Genomic DNA, 16,153 nt, shown 5'->3' on the forward strand with positions numbered 1-16,153 from the left:
TGTATATTTTTTTAAATTTTAGATTCAGTGGGTACATGTGCAGGTTTGTTACATGAATATCCTATGTGATGCTGAGATTTGGGCTTTGATTGACCCCTCCATGCAGATAGTGAACATAGTACCTAATAGATCATTTTCCAACCTTGCCCCACTCCCTCCACCTTTTTAGAGCCCTCAGTGTCTATTGTTCCCAGCATTATGTCTGTGTATACCCAATGTTTAGCTCCTACTTACAAGTGAAAGCATGCAGTATTCGGTTTTCTGTGTCAATTCATTTAGGGTGACGGCCTCCAGCTGCATCTGTGTTGCTGCAAGGGACATGATTTGATTCTTTTTAACGATACATAGTATTCCATGATGTAGATGTATCACATTTTCTTTATCCAACCCACTGTAGATGGCACCTAGGTTGATTCTGTGTCTCTGCTATTGTGAATAGCACTGCGATGAACATGCGAATGCAGGTGTCTTTTTGGTCGAAGGATTTATGTTCCTTTGGGTGTAAACCCAGTAATGGGATTGCTGGGCCAAGTGGTAATTCTGTTTTTAGTTCTTTGAGAACTCTCCAAGCTGCTTTCCACAGCGGCTGAACTAATTTATATTCCCACCAAGAGTATAAGAATGTTCCCTTTTCTCTGCAACCTCACCAACATCTGTTATTGTTTGACTTTTTAATAGCCATCCTGGCAGTATGTTTAAAAATAAAAAATGCGCATGCCTTTCGTGTGAGCAGTCTCACTTCTAGAAATCACTTCTACAAAAATATATACCTAAAAATCCATCAGTTGAGGAATTATACGTTGTTATATATCCAAACTATGGGATACTCTTGACCGTTTAAAAAGTAGTTTTATTTGTACTAACATTGGAAATTGCATATGGTATATTGATAGATTTAAAAAGTAACAAGATATGTGGGTAGTGTAATACCATTTGGGTTAAATCACTTATGTGTAAAAACCAACATATAAGAGGTTCACATCAAGATGTTAAGAGTGATCACCTCTGGAAAGACAGTGAGTGGGACTGGGGGGAAGAGGAGAGTAGCAAGAACCAGGACTTTCACTTTCTTGACGCATTTCTGTATTTGTTGACATTTCGCAGTGAACATCTTTGTTCATTTAAAAAATTAATCATGCATTCTTATATTGACAATTCTTATACTAAAATTTTGAAAATCCCACAGGAGATAGGAAAAAATACCCCTTACTCGTGATGCTATATACATTTTGAAATGAAAGGAAAAGATGAGTTTAGCAGAGTTAATTCAGCAGAAAATATAAATAAATAAGATGGCACTAAGGTATCTCTGGGGAGAAACGGGACCTGGTTTTGTTTCTCAGGTCCTTTGCCATTTGCTGTTTGATACTGGGGAAGCCATGTACCTTGTCTGTGGTCCAGTTAGGTTTCCTCCACTCTGCAGGTAGGGCTGACCTACTTCCATTGGAGGAAAATCCTAGAGAGAAAGAATGCCAAGAAAGATTCCACCTGAATGGGAAGTGTTATTGTTAGAATGTCCACGAATGAATGTCAGAGTCCAGCATCTCAGAGGCCACCATTAAATGAGGAGTACTCTTTGTAGAAGCTGAGCTCTGAAGTATGTGTCATGGTGAGGAGTCAGGTGGGGATACATGAATAAAATGTAAAAGACCATGTGGTATGGTAGAGGAGGGGTGTGTGTGTGTGTGTGTGTGTGTGTGTGTACAGCTTAAGAACATTTAGAAAGCAATAAAGGAGAACATTTTGATACAGCATAATAAACAATATTGGAGTACTAAGGAGGATCTTGGAGCAATTTGATTTGGGAAGTATTAAGAGGTGTTTCATGATGGTAGGAGATGGGTGCATATGCCTGTGTAAGTATGGGGAGGTGGGGACGTTGCAGTGATGGCACTGGGTAGCTTTGTTATTAAGTTCAAAGAGTTTCTAAAGGGAAAATACAATCCCCATTTGAATCACATGTGGTTCATTTTCTGAGGTAATCTCAAGAGACACAAGATCAAATCTAGCTTGACACCATCCAGTACAGAACTCAGCAGTCTCTAGAAGCTGGAGCTGAGCGACAGATTGGCTAATGAGAAATCTCCATCCTCTGCCAGCGCCTCAGGGCCCATCTCTTTTTCTTTGGCAAGCAGGATACAAAGAGAGCGTAAAGCAGAGTGGGGACCTAGAAGGTCACCCAGAGCATTCATTTTGCAAACTCCCCACCAGGCCTTTCCAGAAGGCAGATGAGCACGGTTTCACAGTTTTGCTAGAATGCAAGCCAGTGGCTTCATGCTTCGACCTGGGGTAGGTTTTAATGAAACCTAAAGAATACTTCACACATTGACCTACCACTGGCAGTGAGGAAGAGGAGGAGATGCGCCAAACACAGCTGAACTACATCCTCTCATTTATTCATGGGGCATGAGAGGAGCAATTGTAAAATTCAGATGAAAACTAGAAGTTAAAATTCAGAGCTCCCAGCATAAACATTTGGGTCTAGTATGAAGTTCACTTTCACCAGTAAGACACATTGAGAAACACAAGAAACCCATTGTTCTGTGGATGTTTGTGCATTTCAGTGGTCTTGCCTATAGGACCCTCAAGTGGAAGTTAGATTGTCTCTATTATGTTCTTTCTAATTTGTTAAATATTTCTTGAACTAATCCCCTTCTCACTATCTCCATTGCTACTGTTAATATGTACACTGTTTATCACAACAGCCTTGTATCTGATCAGTCTGCAGCCGTGCCCCATGCAATCCTTTCATCATGCTGCCTGAGTCTTCCTTCCAAACATCAGCTGTTTGTCACTTCATTGCTCAGCATCCCTCAGTGACATTTGGATTTTTAAAAATTATATCCCCACTGCCCACCTTCTTGGCCACGTCTCTTGTGCTCACACCTCTCCCTGCTCCATGTTTTCTTCTGATTCAATGTGACAGCTACCCAAGACTTTATGTGGTTCTGCAAAAATGCAAACCTCTGTCTTGTCTTGGAGCCTAGAATACCTTTTTTTTGACTAATTACTCTTTGTCTCAAGATGCAGCTGTACCAAATGTCATCTCTAGGAAATGCTCCCTAACCTCCTTTGTGTTACGTACCATTTTCTCACACTGTGGAAGCACATGAGATTTACTTCCATCCCAACATCTACACTCTCCCCTAACAGACTATTGGTCTATCTCCCTGACTCACCTGGAAAACACCTTTAAGGTGAAAAATACATAGTTCTGTTCATTGCATCTTGCAGAGTGCCTGGCAAATGTGTGATAGGAAAGAATGAACATGTATCTTTAAATTGGGCTTCTCCCTCTCTAGTTTTTGAACATGTGTATGTGGGTTTCTGTTTTGCCTGATGTGACGTGAGTCAAGTCATACTCAACCTGCTGTGTTCTCAGAAATGCAGTGAGGATGAGTAAGATAAATCATGTTAGGATCATATATAAGTGAGCTGAAGACTCTTACCACTCATCTCAGACCATCATTAAGTAGCTGCCTACTGGGTCTCTCTAGGGTGTTCATGAATTAAAACTCCTGTGTTGTTCCAGGTCAGCTGTTGCCAGCAAACCGCAATACACCGAGTCCCATTGATCCTGACACCATCCAGGTCCCAGTGGGTTATGAACCAGACCCAGCCGATCTTGCCCTCTCCAGCATCCCTGGCCAGGAAATGTTTGACCCTCGCAAACGCAAGTTCTCTGAGGAAGAACTGAAGCCGCAGCCCATGATCAAGAAAGCTCGCAAAGTCTTCATCCCTGATGACCTGAAGGTAAATTGGAACTGGTAATCAGTCCTTGGGCAAATGGAGAGTGGTATCTGCAGACAAATTAAAAGGGTGACCCCAGGAAGATCCCAGAAGCTAGTGTATGAAGGATTTCTGATTTCTTTTCCTGTTTCTTGGCATGTGACTTCTAGGCAAGTTGTTTCCTGTCTGGGTGTGTTTTGAAATACACTTTTATGTCTTGATGCTGAACAGAAACAAGGAGAAGCGGTAAAATGGATTTAAAGTCCACAATGGAGTGATTTTAAGCCCACAAAGGAAGCAAATGTGCTCTTCTCTGCATGCAAACCCATAAAAGTCTAATACAATCAAACCCCAAATCTTTCAAGGTTGGAAAGAGAAACGAAATCATTTGAGAAGGGCATTGGAACCTCATCGCCCTCGAAGGCTTACCTTCCTTTTAGGGAATTTGTGATAAATTGCTGCTGCCGTTTCCCTGTAGGCTGCGGGGAGTAACAGCCAGAGACAGGTCCTTCCTCCATATTGCCAACCTTGGATGACCAGGGTGGGATTTTGTGAAGGAAACTGGTAGTTCCCTGACACCATTTGTATGTACTGTTCACTTTGTATCTTAAGTAATGATCACTTGAATATCTCGCTGCTGGGTTCATTCTGAGTGGGTTTTCTCTGAAGTGTTGAAGGGACACATTATTTATAAAGGGAAATAGATTTTACCTTGGAAGTCAAATGTAGCTTAAAAGAAAATTAACCAGACACACTTAATGATACCTTAGGATGAAAATTCTTTCCAAAATCATGCCATGTCTGCTAATGCCAAAATAGAACCATTTCTTATTAACCATTGCTTAGAACTTTCATGCTTCTTTCCAATCATATGGGTACTAGAGATATGAGTATTACATAGTCAAGGCCTTGGAACCAGACATAATTAGCCCTTTTTTACTGTCTGCCCCCCATCTCTCAAAGCTAACTATGGTTCCTGTGTAGAGACACTCCTAGGCTGGGAAATAGGAATTTGAGACATCGTCTGAACTGGCTTAGACCAGTTGTTCGTGCTTTACATATCTCGAAAAAATGCTGGAAGCAGAAGTACCTGGCAAATTTAAATCACTGCTGTCATCCACATTCCTGAGATTACCTTAATTGATGCAGAATAGGAAAACGTCAGGGCTGAAGGGGACCTTAGAGATTCATTTGTCCAAAGTTATCACCTTGCAGTTGAGAAAATGCAGAAAATGGAAAGCTGAGGTCAGCAGATCACTACCTGTTAGAGGAAGGCTTAGCCTGGCTCCCAGGTTATCTAGCTTCGCAAAAGGTCACAGCAGCATGTTGGCCCTGACAAGGGCTATAACAGGGGCCCGTGGGTGACAAATCAGTGGCTGTCACCCTGAGAAGCAAAAAAGGAAATCACATGTTAAAAACACCAGAAAATCTAAACTAGTCAGGACATTGATGGTTAGACCGAGATGGGGTAAGAAAGGGTCACCATGGGCTCAGGTCTTGGGCAGTTAGGAACCTTATTTCAATGAGATGCCTTTCCTAGTCTTGTCTTCTTAGTGATCCAATTTTTTGTGTATTTTAAAGCCTCGTATCTTAAACTAAAGCCAGGGATCCTGTTCAACACAGATTTCCTCTTGAATGGAGGGTAGTTTGAAAGGATGCTACTATGAGTGATAGATAGAACTTCCAGCTAGACCTTCACAAAGTCTCCACATTCACCAAAGAGCAAGATTAGTTAATAACCCAGGTAACCTTGGCAACAAAGAGGCCAGGCAAAAACTGTCTGTGCTAGAATTACACATATTGCTGCTGTCATGGTCAGGCCTGACCTTTTCACATAGCAGCGGGGGAATGGGCTGGCACATTGTCCTGCCTGGTGTCCTTGGATATTTTTTAGTTGTGGATGAAGTCTCAAGCTAAAGACCATGCGCTAATATAAAGCAGGAAGCAGAGCTGTAACATGTTTCTCCTTCTGGCAGAAAGGTCTGAGCTAAGGGTAGGTGGGGGAGAAGGTGTTTCTGGCCTCCAGCATTGGACAAGGAAACCAATTTAATGAAATGGCCCCCACCAAAAATGATCTTCCCTGCAGCTGCCTGAACTTCCTCTCTTGAGCCAGTCATTAGGGTTAGCATGCATGCCCTGGAGAATGAAGGGAGAATTGAGGTTGACATGCTGGGGTACCTAGCTGAAAATCCATTTAATCACCTGGATTTCTTGATGCTTTTAAGGGTCCATTCATTCACTTGATGAATATTTTCCAAATGCTAGTGTGTGCCAATCCTCTAACCCGGTGTCAGGGGCTGGGAATACTGAGGTGAGCCAATACTGATACTGTTCCTGCTTTCATGGAACTTCTAGACTGGTGAGAAACAGAGAGTGTTGACCTGTTGGCTGGGGCAGGGCTAAGTGGGTCCCTTGGTGCATGGAGGTGACTGGGTAGCCAGATGGCATCAGCACCTGGGAGAGAGAGGGAAAGGGGGCAGAGGATGAAGCGCCAAGTTTAGTTTATCAGCCCCGCTCAAAATCCCGCTTCCCCCTGCCCACAACCATTCTGCCATAACAAAGGGAGGCGAGCTGGTTTTTCTAGTCCAGGACACTCCTTTTGTCATTCCTACCTTCTGTATCCTCTTCTTCACCCGGTTCCCAGCTCCCCTCCCTCCCACCTGAAAGGTTTGTTTTGCATTCCACACCTTGGCTGGCTCATCTGCATGTGTGGACAGGTGAGGCTGGGAAACAAAGCACTTCAGAAGTGAGAAGAGCTCTAATAAGTTAGAGAGAAGTTGGTTGTTACCCTGAAGTCAGCTGGTGACTCCCTGGGCTTTAAGACCTGGTCAGAATTGTCTTAGACCACACCAAGCCTGTGGCCTATGGTGTGATCTCCTCATTCCTCCCCCATCACATACATGCAGTTTCTACAGTGTTCCCGGGGCTCGTTCTTATGTACTCCTTCGCTTCCTGGGCTGCTGTTCCCCTGTGTGCAGACTCTGATACATCCTAAATCAAGTCCTCTTTTGAATGCTCTTGGAAACCACACTCCCAGGCACATTGTTGGGTATAGATTTACTGATACTGTGAAGGGAGTGGAACCCAGGCTTCCATCAAAACACAAATAACTTCCATCAGAACTGGAGGCTTCACCACTGTTGTTAATATGCCTTTGGGCCCCCTCACCACCATGATGTCATGGACTCTCCTGGCCCCTCCCAGCCTCTCCCCTGCCTCCAGCTCCGCTGCTCGCTTTCAGAAGCACAGACAACAAATATGGCCAACAGCCATTGCACACCTGCCCTAGCTTGCTTGCCCAGGTATTCTTCAAAGAGCAGCCTCCTCCCTCCTACCCAGAAGAATTCTGGTATCATCTATTATGAAAATTGTTTTTGTTAACCCTGTTACATATAGTTATGAAGTGTATAAAAAGCTGGGGGTGCTTTATTTAAGATGATAGTACTGGTTTGTGGATGGCAGATAGGAGGTGTCTACACAGTTCCTATCCCACACTTTCTGTATTTGTGCAGGGCAAATGCCTGTTGAGGGTAATGGGCAGTTTTGGGGGTGGACTGCTGACCTCAGACTTTCCTTGCAGCCTTGGCCCCAACCCATGTGACCTCCTCCAATGCCAGCTGCCCCTTGGAATTCTGAGGGGGCAAGCACTGGCCTGATCCACTTATTCTGGGTGTCATGTAACTGCAGGTAGTAGAATTGCTAGGACTGAGGGATTTGCTGTTGCAAATTGTTGAAAAAGGGGAGTTGCAAGATTCACCAGGTGGCACCATCAATGAATTGGGACGATCTAAAAGAAGATCCCTGTTTCTTAGTCTTCTTAAGAAGTTTTTCCTTTCTGTCTGGGAGGCAGCAGCGGGGGTGGAGGGCAGGGAAGGAGGAATTGTTTTTACACTGACCACAGTAAAATATTACTCAGGCTAATTAAGGCCCAGAGCACAGTTAAACAGGAAATTAGAGTAAATTATGTAAATGTTGGCCACACATATGAGTACATTGATGAGTGGCAGGTGGAAGGCTTTAATTTCTATTTTTAATTACCAAAGTGTATGTATCCAATATATGACATTGTAATGGTTCAGAATAATATAAACGGTAGAAAGTCTTACCTCTTTCCTTTGCTACTGCGAATCCCCCTTCTAGAGGCCCTGCTTTTATAGATTAGTATAAATCATTCTGCGCCTCTTTCTATGAATATGCTACATGATTTTTAATCAGACTGGGATGAGACCATACATATTTGTGTGTAAACTGTCATTGTTTCCACCCACATAGTCACATAGTGGCATATCATGAGCATCTTTCTGGTGCAGGTGGGTCACTGTTTGTAACAGCTGCCAAGTATTCCTTTGTATGACTCTATCATAACATAGTTATTAAATCTCCTATGCATAGTTTTTCCTCATTTTTTCTACTGCACATAATGCTGCAGTGAACAGTTCATGCTTGTGTGTATATGTACACGTATGAAGATTGCTACAGGACAAAATCCTGGAGGTGGAGTCGCTAGATCAATAGTATATGCGTTTTTTTTTTTGTTTGTTTGTTTTTTTTTTTTTTTGAGACGGAGTCTCGCTCTGTCACCCAGGCTGGAGTGCAGTGGCGCGATCTCGGCTCACTGCAAGCTCCGCCTCCCGGGTTCCAGCCATTCTCCCGCCTCAGCCTCCGAGTAGCTGGGACTACAGGCGCCCGCCACCGCGCCCGGCTAGTTTTTTGTATTTTTAGTAGAGACGGGGTTTCACCATGTTAGCCAGAAGGGTCTCGATCTCCTGACCTCGTGATCCGCCCGCCTCGGCCTCCCAAAGTGCTGGGATTACAGGCTTGAGCCACCGCGCCCGGCCGTATATGCGTTTAAATAGTTGATAGATATTGCCAAATTGCCTTCTAAAATTTTTGCGCCAACTCATAGCCAAGAAAGCCTATGAGTGTCCGTGGAGGAAAAGGGTTCTTAAAATAAAATGTTAAGCAGGGAGAGTAAAGAAAGTTGGAATGTCATTTAAGGGTGAGGTGAGCCACCTGCTTTCCATTCAGCCTCTGATCTCTGCTTCATTGAGCACACCTCTGCTGGGCAAAGAGTAGGAGCCTGTTGGGACAGATTGGTGGGTCCTTGCTCCAGGAAGGAAGTGTGGCTCATGGGCCACGCCCTCAGACATGCAGAAACTGTCAAGGAAGGAGACACAAGCTAAGAAACCCGGGTTGGCACCTCTGCACAGTCCTGGAGCCTGCCCGTGTCCTGGCTGGCACTGGACTTTGCTGAAATCTAATATCTTGTTTTTTTTTCCCTTCTGTAACTAATGAGCAGGATGACAAGTACTGGGCAAGGCGCAGAAAGAACAACATGGCAGCCAAGCGCTCCCGAGACGCCCGGAGGCTGAAGGAGAACCAGATCGCCATCCGGGCCTCGTTCCTGGAGAAGGAGAACTCGGCCCTCCGCCAGGAGGTGGCTGACTTGAGGAAGGAGCTGGGCAAATGCAAAAACATACTCGCCAAGTATGAGGCCAGGCACGGGCCCCTGTAGGATGGCATTTTTGCAGGCTGGCTTTGGAATAGATGGACAGTTTGTCTCCTGTCTGATAGCACCACACCCAAACCAACCTTTCTGACATCAGCACTTTACCAGAGGCATAAACACAACTGGCTCCCATTTTGGTGTGCATCTGTGTGTGTGTGTGCGTGTATAGGTGCTTGTGCTTATGCGTGTGGTCAGCGGTATGTGCGTGTGCGTGTTCCTTTGCTCTTGCCATTTGAAGATAGCCCTCTCATCGTCTTTTAGTTCCAACGAAGAAAGATGCCATGTTTTTACTAGACCGAGGAGCCCTCTCGCGGGTCTCCCATCCCCTCCCTCCTTCACTCCTGCCTGTTCAGCGTTGCTTCGTGTTCGAGCTTACCTACTCTTCCAGGACTCTCTGCTTGGATTCACTAAAAAGGGCCCTGGTGAAATAGCAGATCTCAGTTTTTTTAAGAGTACAAGCTCTTGTTTCTGTTTAGTCCATAAGTTCCCATGCTAATGAGGTGCACACAATAACTTAGCACTACACCACAGCTCTAGTCCTTCACAGGTTGCTTTCCTCTTACTTTCAGTTTTGGTGATAATCGTCTTCAAATTAAAGTGCTGTTTAGATTTATTAGATCCCATATTTACTTACCGCTATCTACTAAGTTTCCTTTTAATTCTACCAACCCCAGATAAGTAAGAGTACTATTAATAGAACACAGAGTGTGTTTTTGCACTGTCTGTACCTAAAGCAATAATCCTATTGTACGCTAGAGCATGCTGCCTGAGTATTACTAGTGGACGTAGGATATTTTCCCTACCTAAGAATTTCACTGTCTTTTAAAAAACAAAAAGTAAAGGAATGCATTTGAGCATGGCCAGACTATTCCCTAGGACAAGGAAGCAGAGGGAAATGGGAGGTCTAAGGATGAGGGCTTAATTTCTCAGTACATGAGCCAAAAACTGCGTCTTGGATTAGCCTTTGACATTGATGTGTTCGGTTTTGTTGTTTCCCTTCCCTGACACGCTGCCTCGCCCCCCACTTTTCTAGTTAACTTTTTCCATATCTCTCTTGATATTCAAAACAGTTACTTAAGATTCAGTTTTCCCATTTTTTGGTAATATATATATTTTTGTGAATTATACTTTGCTGTTTTTAAAAAGAAAATCAGTTGATTAAGTTAATAAGTTGATGTTTTCTAAGGCCCTTTTTCCCAGTGGTGTCCTTTTTGAATGCCTCATAAATTAATGATTCTGAAGCTTATGTTTCTTATTCTCTGTTTGCTTTTGAACGTATGTGCTCTTATAAAGTGGACTTCTGAAAAATGAATGTAAAAGACACTGGTGTATCTCAGAAGGGGATGGTGTTGTCACAAACTGTGGTTAATCCAATCAATTTAAATGTTTACTATAGACCAAAAGGAGAGATTATTAAATCGTTTAATGTTTATACAGAGTAATTATAGGAAGTTCTTTTTTGTACAGTATTTTTCAGATATAAATACTGACAATGTATTTTGGAAGACATATATTATATATAGAAAAGAGGAGAGGAAAACTATTCCGTGTTTTAAAATTATATAGCAAAGATATATATTCACCAATGTTGTACAGAGAAGAAGCGCTTGGAGGTTTTTGAAGTCTTTAATATTTTAAGCCCTATCACTGACACATCAGCATGTTTTCTGCTTTAAACTAAAATTTTATGACAGTATCGAGGCTCGTGATGACGAATCCTGCTCTAAAATACACAAGGAGCTTTCTTGTTTCTTATTAGGCCTCAGAAAGAAGTCAGTTAACGTCACCCCAAAGCACAAAATGGATTTTAGTCAAATATTTATTGGATGATACAGTGTTTTTTAGGAAAAGCATCTGCCACAAAAATGTTCACTTCAAAATTGTGAGTTCCTGGAATGGCACATTGCTACCAGTGCCCCAGAAAGTTCTGTTCTACCCTGTGGGCCCGCACGTTTTATGAGGTTGATATCGGTGCTATGTGTTTGGTTTATAATTTGATAGATGTTTGACTTTAAAGATGATTGTTCTTTTGTTTCATTAAGTTGTAAAATGTCAAGAAATTCTGCTGTTACGACAAAGAAACATTTTATGCTAGATTAAAATATCCTTTCTTAATGGGATTTTCTAGTTTCCTGCCTCCAGAGTATCTAATTCTTTAATGTCTGGTGGTCTTCTTGACAGTCCATCAGCAATGCTTCTCTCATAGTGTCGTAGACTTGGGAAACCCAACCAATAGGATATTTCTACTAGGTGTTCATTTTGCCACAAGCTATAGATAACAGCAGGAGATGGGGGTGTATCAGAATTGCAGTACAATTGGAGTTGCAATACATTGTTCAGGTGAATAATAAAATCAAAAACCTTTGCAATCTTAAGCAGAGCTAAATAAAAGATATCAATATGAGACACAAGTGGACGTAGAGTTGGCCTTTTTACAGGCAAAGAGGCGAATTGTAGAATTGTTAGATGGCAATAGTCATTAAAAACAAAGAAAAATGATGTCTTTAAGTGGAGAATTGTGGAAGGATTGCAACATGAACCATGCAAATTTATGGCCACATCAAATGGTAGCTGAAAAAACTATATTTGAGCACTGATCTTTCTTGGAATTAGATGTTTATATCAAATGAGCATCTGAAATGTTTTCTGCAGAAAAAAATAAAAAGATTCTAATAAAATGTATTCTCTTGTGTGCCAGGAGAGGTTTCAGAAACCTACCTCGTCTTAAATATTTAAACAGTTTGGAGTCTGTACAGGTGCCTTATATGTAAGTCATTGTCACGATACACACACACGAACACTCCCTCTAGACTGGCTGCCTATCCATCCAGGGCAGTTAACTAGCAAACAAGGCAGATCTGCTCCATGGAGCGGGAGGCCCATGGCTCGACTCTGAGTGATTTGGGTCAGCCAGGGTCAGACACATGTCTGCACACTGCAGCTATTATGAGAGTCCCTTTGTCATTTTTCACCTTTCCATCCTAAGCATCTTTCAGAGATTAATTATTTGGCCATTAACAGTGAATCCAAATCATATCACACTGACATCATCTAGAGATGATTTGGAAGGAGCTTCTTAGGACCTCATGATGAGGTCACATTGTTGTTTCTTTTGACTAGGGTTGGCAAAGAAAGGCAAAAATGGACCAGCCCGTCTTTCTGCTGGTGCTGCCTTAAGGAGGTAGTTAGTGGAGGGGAGGGCTGTAAATCATTACTTCTTTCTCTTCAGAAAGTGGCCACTTTGAACCATTCAAATATCACATTATTGGCAAGACTGTGATAGGCCTTTTGTCTTCAAATACAACAGGCCTCCATGGACCCATCCCTCGAAGCAGAAGGACCCTTTGAGGAGAATGCAGATGGGATTCCACAGTGGGGTGGGTGGGAACCTGTACTAGATAACCCAGAGGTTCCTTCTAACCCACTGGTTTGGTGGGGAACTCACGGTAATTCCAAATGTACATTCGAAGGTCTAGGGTCTGTTTTCAGAAGAAGCAAGAAGAATTATCAGTGGCACCCTCCCCACTGTCCCAGGGTAAAACTAGACATTCTGTGAAATGCAAAGCTATACTTTGGTTTTTCTAGTAGTTTATCTCATTTTACCCTAATCTTCCTTTAAGGAAAACTTAATCTTTATCACAGTTAATTAGAGCGATCCCAAGGCAGGGGACCAGGCCTGCTTGCCTGTGTGTGATGGCAGTTGGAGATCTGGATTTAGCACTGGGGTCTCAGCACCCTGCAGGTGTCTGAGACTAAGTGTTCTGCCGTCCAGGTGGCGATCACCTTCTGCTTCTAGGTACTCCCACTGGCAAGGCCAAGGTCTCCTCCAGGTTTTTTCTGCAATTATTAATGTCATTTAAAAAATGAGCAAAGCCTTATCCGAATCGGATATAGCAACTAAAGTCAATACATTTTGCAGGAGGCCAAGTGTGTGTGTGTGTGTGTGTGTGTGTGTGTGTGTGAATAAGTCGACAAAGTCTTTAATTTTAAGCACCTTACCAAACATAACAATAATCCATTATCCTTTTGGCAACACCACAAAGATTGCATCTGTTAAACAGGTACAAGTTGACATGAGGTTAGTTTAATTGTACACCATGATATTGGTGGTATTTATGCTGTTAAGTCCAAACCTTTATCTGTCTGTTATTCTTAATGTTGAATAAACTTTGAATTTTTTCCTTTCTTTCATGTATTTTTATTAACAGTTGGCTGGCAATGGTATTCTGTTCTCACCTCAGTAGCAAAGAGACCATTTATAGATTATTACCTAGATAATAAAATGATAATACTATATAATTAGTAATAAATTAACATTTATTGGGTAGTTATGTGCCAGACACTGTGCTAAACACTTAGATGGAGTATTTTATTCCATATTAGCTCTATGAGGTAGGGATAATTATTATCCCCATTTACAGAAGACAAAATTGAAAGGGGAGTTAAGTAGCTTACCTAATGCTACAGAGGTAAAAGCGGCTGAGATGAATTCTGATCCCTGGAATGAGCATCATTTAGAGGGGTGGTTCCCAAAAGCCAGTCCACAGACTATCTTGTTCTCTAATATATAAAAAATAATTCAGCAACATCTAGGAGTATAAATCCAGAGATTCTGAATCAGTAGTTCTTGGATGGGGCCTGGAAATCTGAATTTTTAAAGTGATCCCAGCCAACTCCCATGTGCAGCCAAGTAATTGGTGTCAAGGATTTATAGACTTGGCTCTTCATTCAAGTTCATGACCCTTGGAGGATCCATGCAGAAGCTTCAGAAATTCCATAATTACCTGAAATTGTATGCAACTTTTTTGTGTATAAACACGTTTATTTTGCGGTAGAGAAGACTTGTCGCTTTTTTTTTTTTTTACTTCCCTGAAGGAACCTGTGATGCAAGGGGCGTAAAACCCCTGATTCCTGTAAGAAGGCTGATGTAGAGCAGTGGTTCTCAGCCCACGAAGCCCAGTGGATTCACCTGGGGAGCTCAGAACCGGCTGTGTGGGGCTGCAGACCAGGCCAAGAAACTCGGCATCTCTGGCGTAGTGAGAAGGGGACTCTGTGTTGAGGAGTAGAATTCTGGATTCAAATCTGTCACCTAGTGGGTATGTGACCTTGAGCAGCTTCTAAACAGTTTTGAACGTAAATCTCATCTGTAAAATGAAGGTAGACTCACTTCTGAGGGTAGTGGGGAGAACTCATGACAACAAATGAATTGTCTCTGGCACATCCGAGGCCTTCAATAGATAACTGCATGGGGCCCACGGGAGTAGAATGTATGCCTTGAGCATTTTTCCTATTCAATATTTCAGACCATTTGTTCTTTCAAAGAGGACAGAAAACCATTCCCCTGCTCACATGCTGGAGCACGATGGCTGATGGTGTGAGAACGGATGGTACACTGTTAGAAATGTTCTTTCATAGTATGACTTCATCAACAGTTCATAGACTAGCACCAGCTTTGTGCACAAGGTCGATGGGCATCTCTTACTTAGTGACAACCTCCAGTTAAAATTGAGTGGTTACAAGTTAGGTTCAGCTCTATTGTCACGCATCAAACACCTTTCACTTTTTTGTTGTTGAGGTGGAGTCTCACTCTGTCACCAGGCTGGAGTGCAGTGGCGCGATCTCGGCTCACTGCAACCTCGGCCATCCTGGATTCAAATGACTCTCCTGCCTCAGCCTCCCGAGTAGCTGGGACTACAGGTGCGTGCCACCACGCCCAGCTAAGTTTTGTGTTTTTAGTAGAGGCAGGGTTTCACCATGTTGGCCAGGATGGTCTGCATCTCTTGACCTCGTGATCTGCCCACCTCAGCCTCCTAAAGTGCTGGGATTACAGGCGTAAGCCACCACACCCAGCCCACCTGTCACCTTTCTCAGGAATAAGAATAGTGAGCTTAAGATTCTTCTGGGGCAACTGATTTTATATTTGGCATCTTCAAATCTTTTGGAGGAAATGACTTCCTGCCTGGAGAGCATTTGGACTCCGTGATGGCAAGAATTGATACAAAGCCAAGCTGCATAGACTCCCAGTCATACACAAGTCCTCAGTCCCTGGGGCCCGTCACATGCTGCATGTAGGATGGCTCTTCCATGCACGCTTAAACATACCACACCACCCAATCAAGCCCCTCTCTTCAAAGCATACACATTCAATTTCCTCATTGAAAATCATTCCTAGAAGTGTCTTTGGACATCTTCAGCTGGGAACCGGGTGAGAATTATTGAAATCTTGTCTTTGTGGTCAGAAGATGGCTTCTTGGTAATAAATCAAAAAGACCCTTTAGAAGAGATAGGACTAGTCAATGGTGGCAAGCATCCTCTGCCTCTCTGGGTTTTGAGTCAGGGAGGACTTGGATCCAAAGTCCCTGTCTCTAACTTCCTTTTATCCTGCAAAGCCTGGCACGATGCCTGGAAACAGTACAGAGAGATAACAGTTATTGAGTCCTAAACCTGTGCCTTCCACATCTCATTTAATCCTCACACTACAAAACAGGTACTATTATTATCCCTGTTTTGCAGATAAAGAAATAGGCTTATGGAAATTAGGTAATCAGCTTTTTTTTTTTTTTTCTTGAGACGGAGTCTCGCTCTGTTGCCCAGGCTGGAGTGCAGTGGCCAGATCTCAGCTCACTGCAAGCTCCGCCTCCGGGATTTGCGCCATTCTCCTGCCTCAGCCTCCCAAGTAGCTGGGACTACAGGCACCCGCCACCTCACCCGGCTACTTTTTTGTATTTTTTTAGTAGAGACGGGGTTTCACCATGTTAGCCAGGATGGTCTCCATCTCCTGACCTCGTGATCCGCCTGTCTCGGCCTCCCAAAGTGCTGGGATTACAGGCGTGAGCCACTGCGCCCGGCCAGTAATCAGCATTTTAACCCAGACCAAAGACTGACTCCAGAGTTTGACAGGGGTGGGAAACATCA

General features: G+C 43.1%; 1 protein-coding gene and 1 long non-coding RNA gene across 11 annotated transcripts in view; one reads left to right on the forward strand and one right to left on the reverse strand.

The window, feature by feature from the left end:
• Positions 1-13,424, forward strand: part of HLF (HLF transcription factor, PAR bZIP family member) — a 60,509-nt gene extending 47,085 nt beyond the window's left edge. For 2 of the 3 annotated variants that reach the window (XM_033183569.1, XM_033183571.1), the window contains exons 3-4: positions 3,533-3,753; positions 9,029-13,424. In XM_033183569.1, coding sequence (XP_033039460.1) covers positions 3,533-3,753; positions 9,029-9,244 — 437 coding nt within the window. In that variant the 3' untranslated portion in view covers positions 9,245-13,424. Of the gene's footprint in view, positions 1-3,532; positions 3,754-9,025 lie in introns of all 3 variants that reach the window. The other variant, XM_033183568.1, reaches the window with a different exon arrangement.
• LOC117067258 overlaps positions 1-16,153 on the reverse strand; it is a 79,894-nt gene that overhangs the window by 2,948 nt on the left and 60,793 nt on the right. For 7 of the 8 annotated variants that reach the window (XR_004430669.1, XR_004430668.1, XR_004430666.1 and 4 more), the window contains one exon: positions 1,386-1,488. This is a non-coding gene — a long non-coding RNA (uncharacterized LOC117067258). Of the gene's footprint in view, positions 1-234; positions 309-1,385; positions 1,489-16,153 lie in introns of all 8 variants that reach the window. The other variant, XR_004430671.1, reaches the window with a different exon arrangement.

Source organism: Trachypithecus francoisi, unplaced genomic scaffold (assembly GCF_009764315.1).
Source record: "Trachypithecus francoisi isolate TF-2019V2 unplaced genomic scaffold, Tfra_2.0 Lachesis_group20, whole genome shotgun sequence".
Lineage (NCBI taxonomy): Eukaryota > Metazoa > Chordata > Mammalia > Primates > Cercopithecidae > Trachypithecus > Trachypithecus francoisi.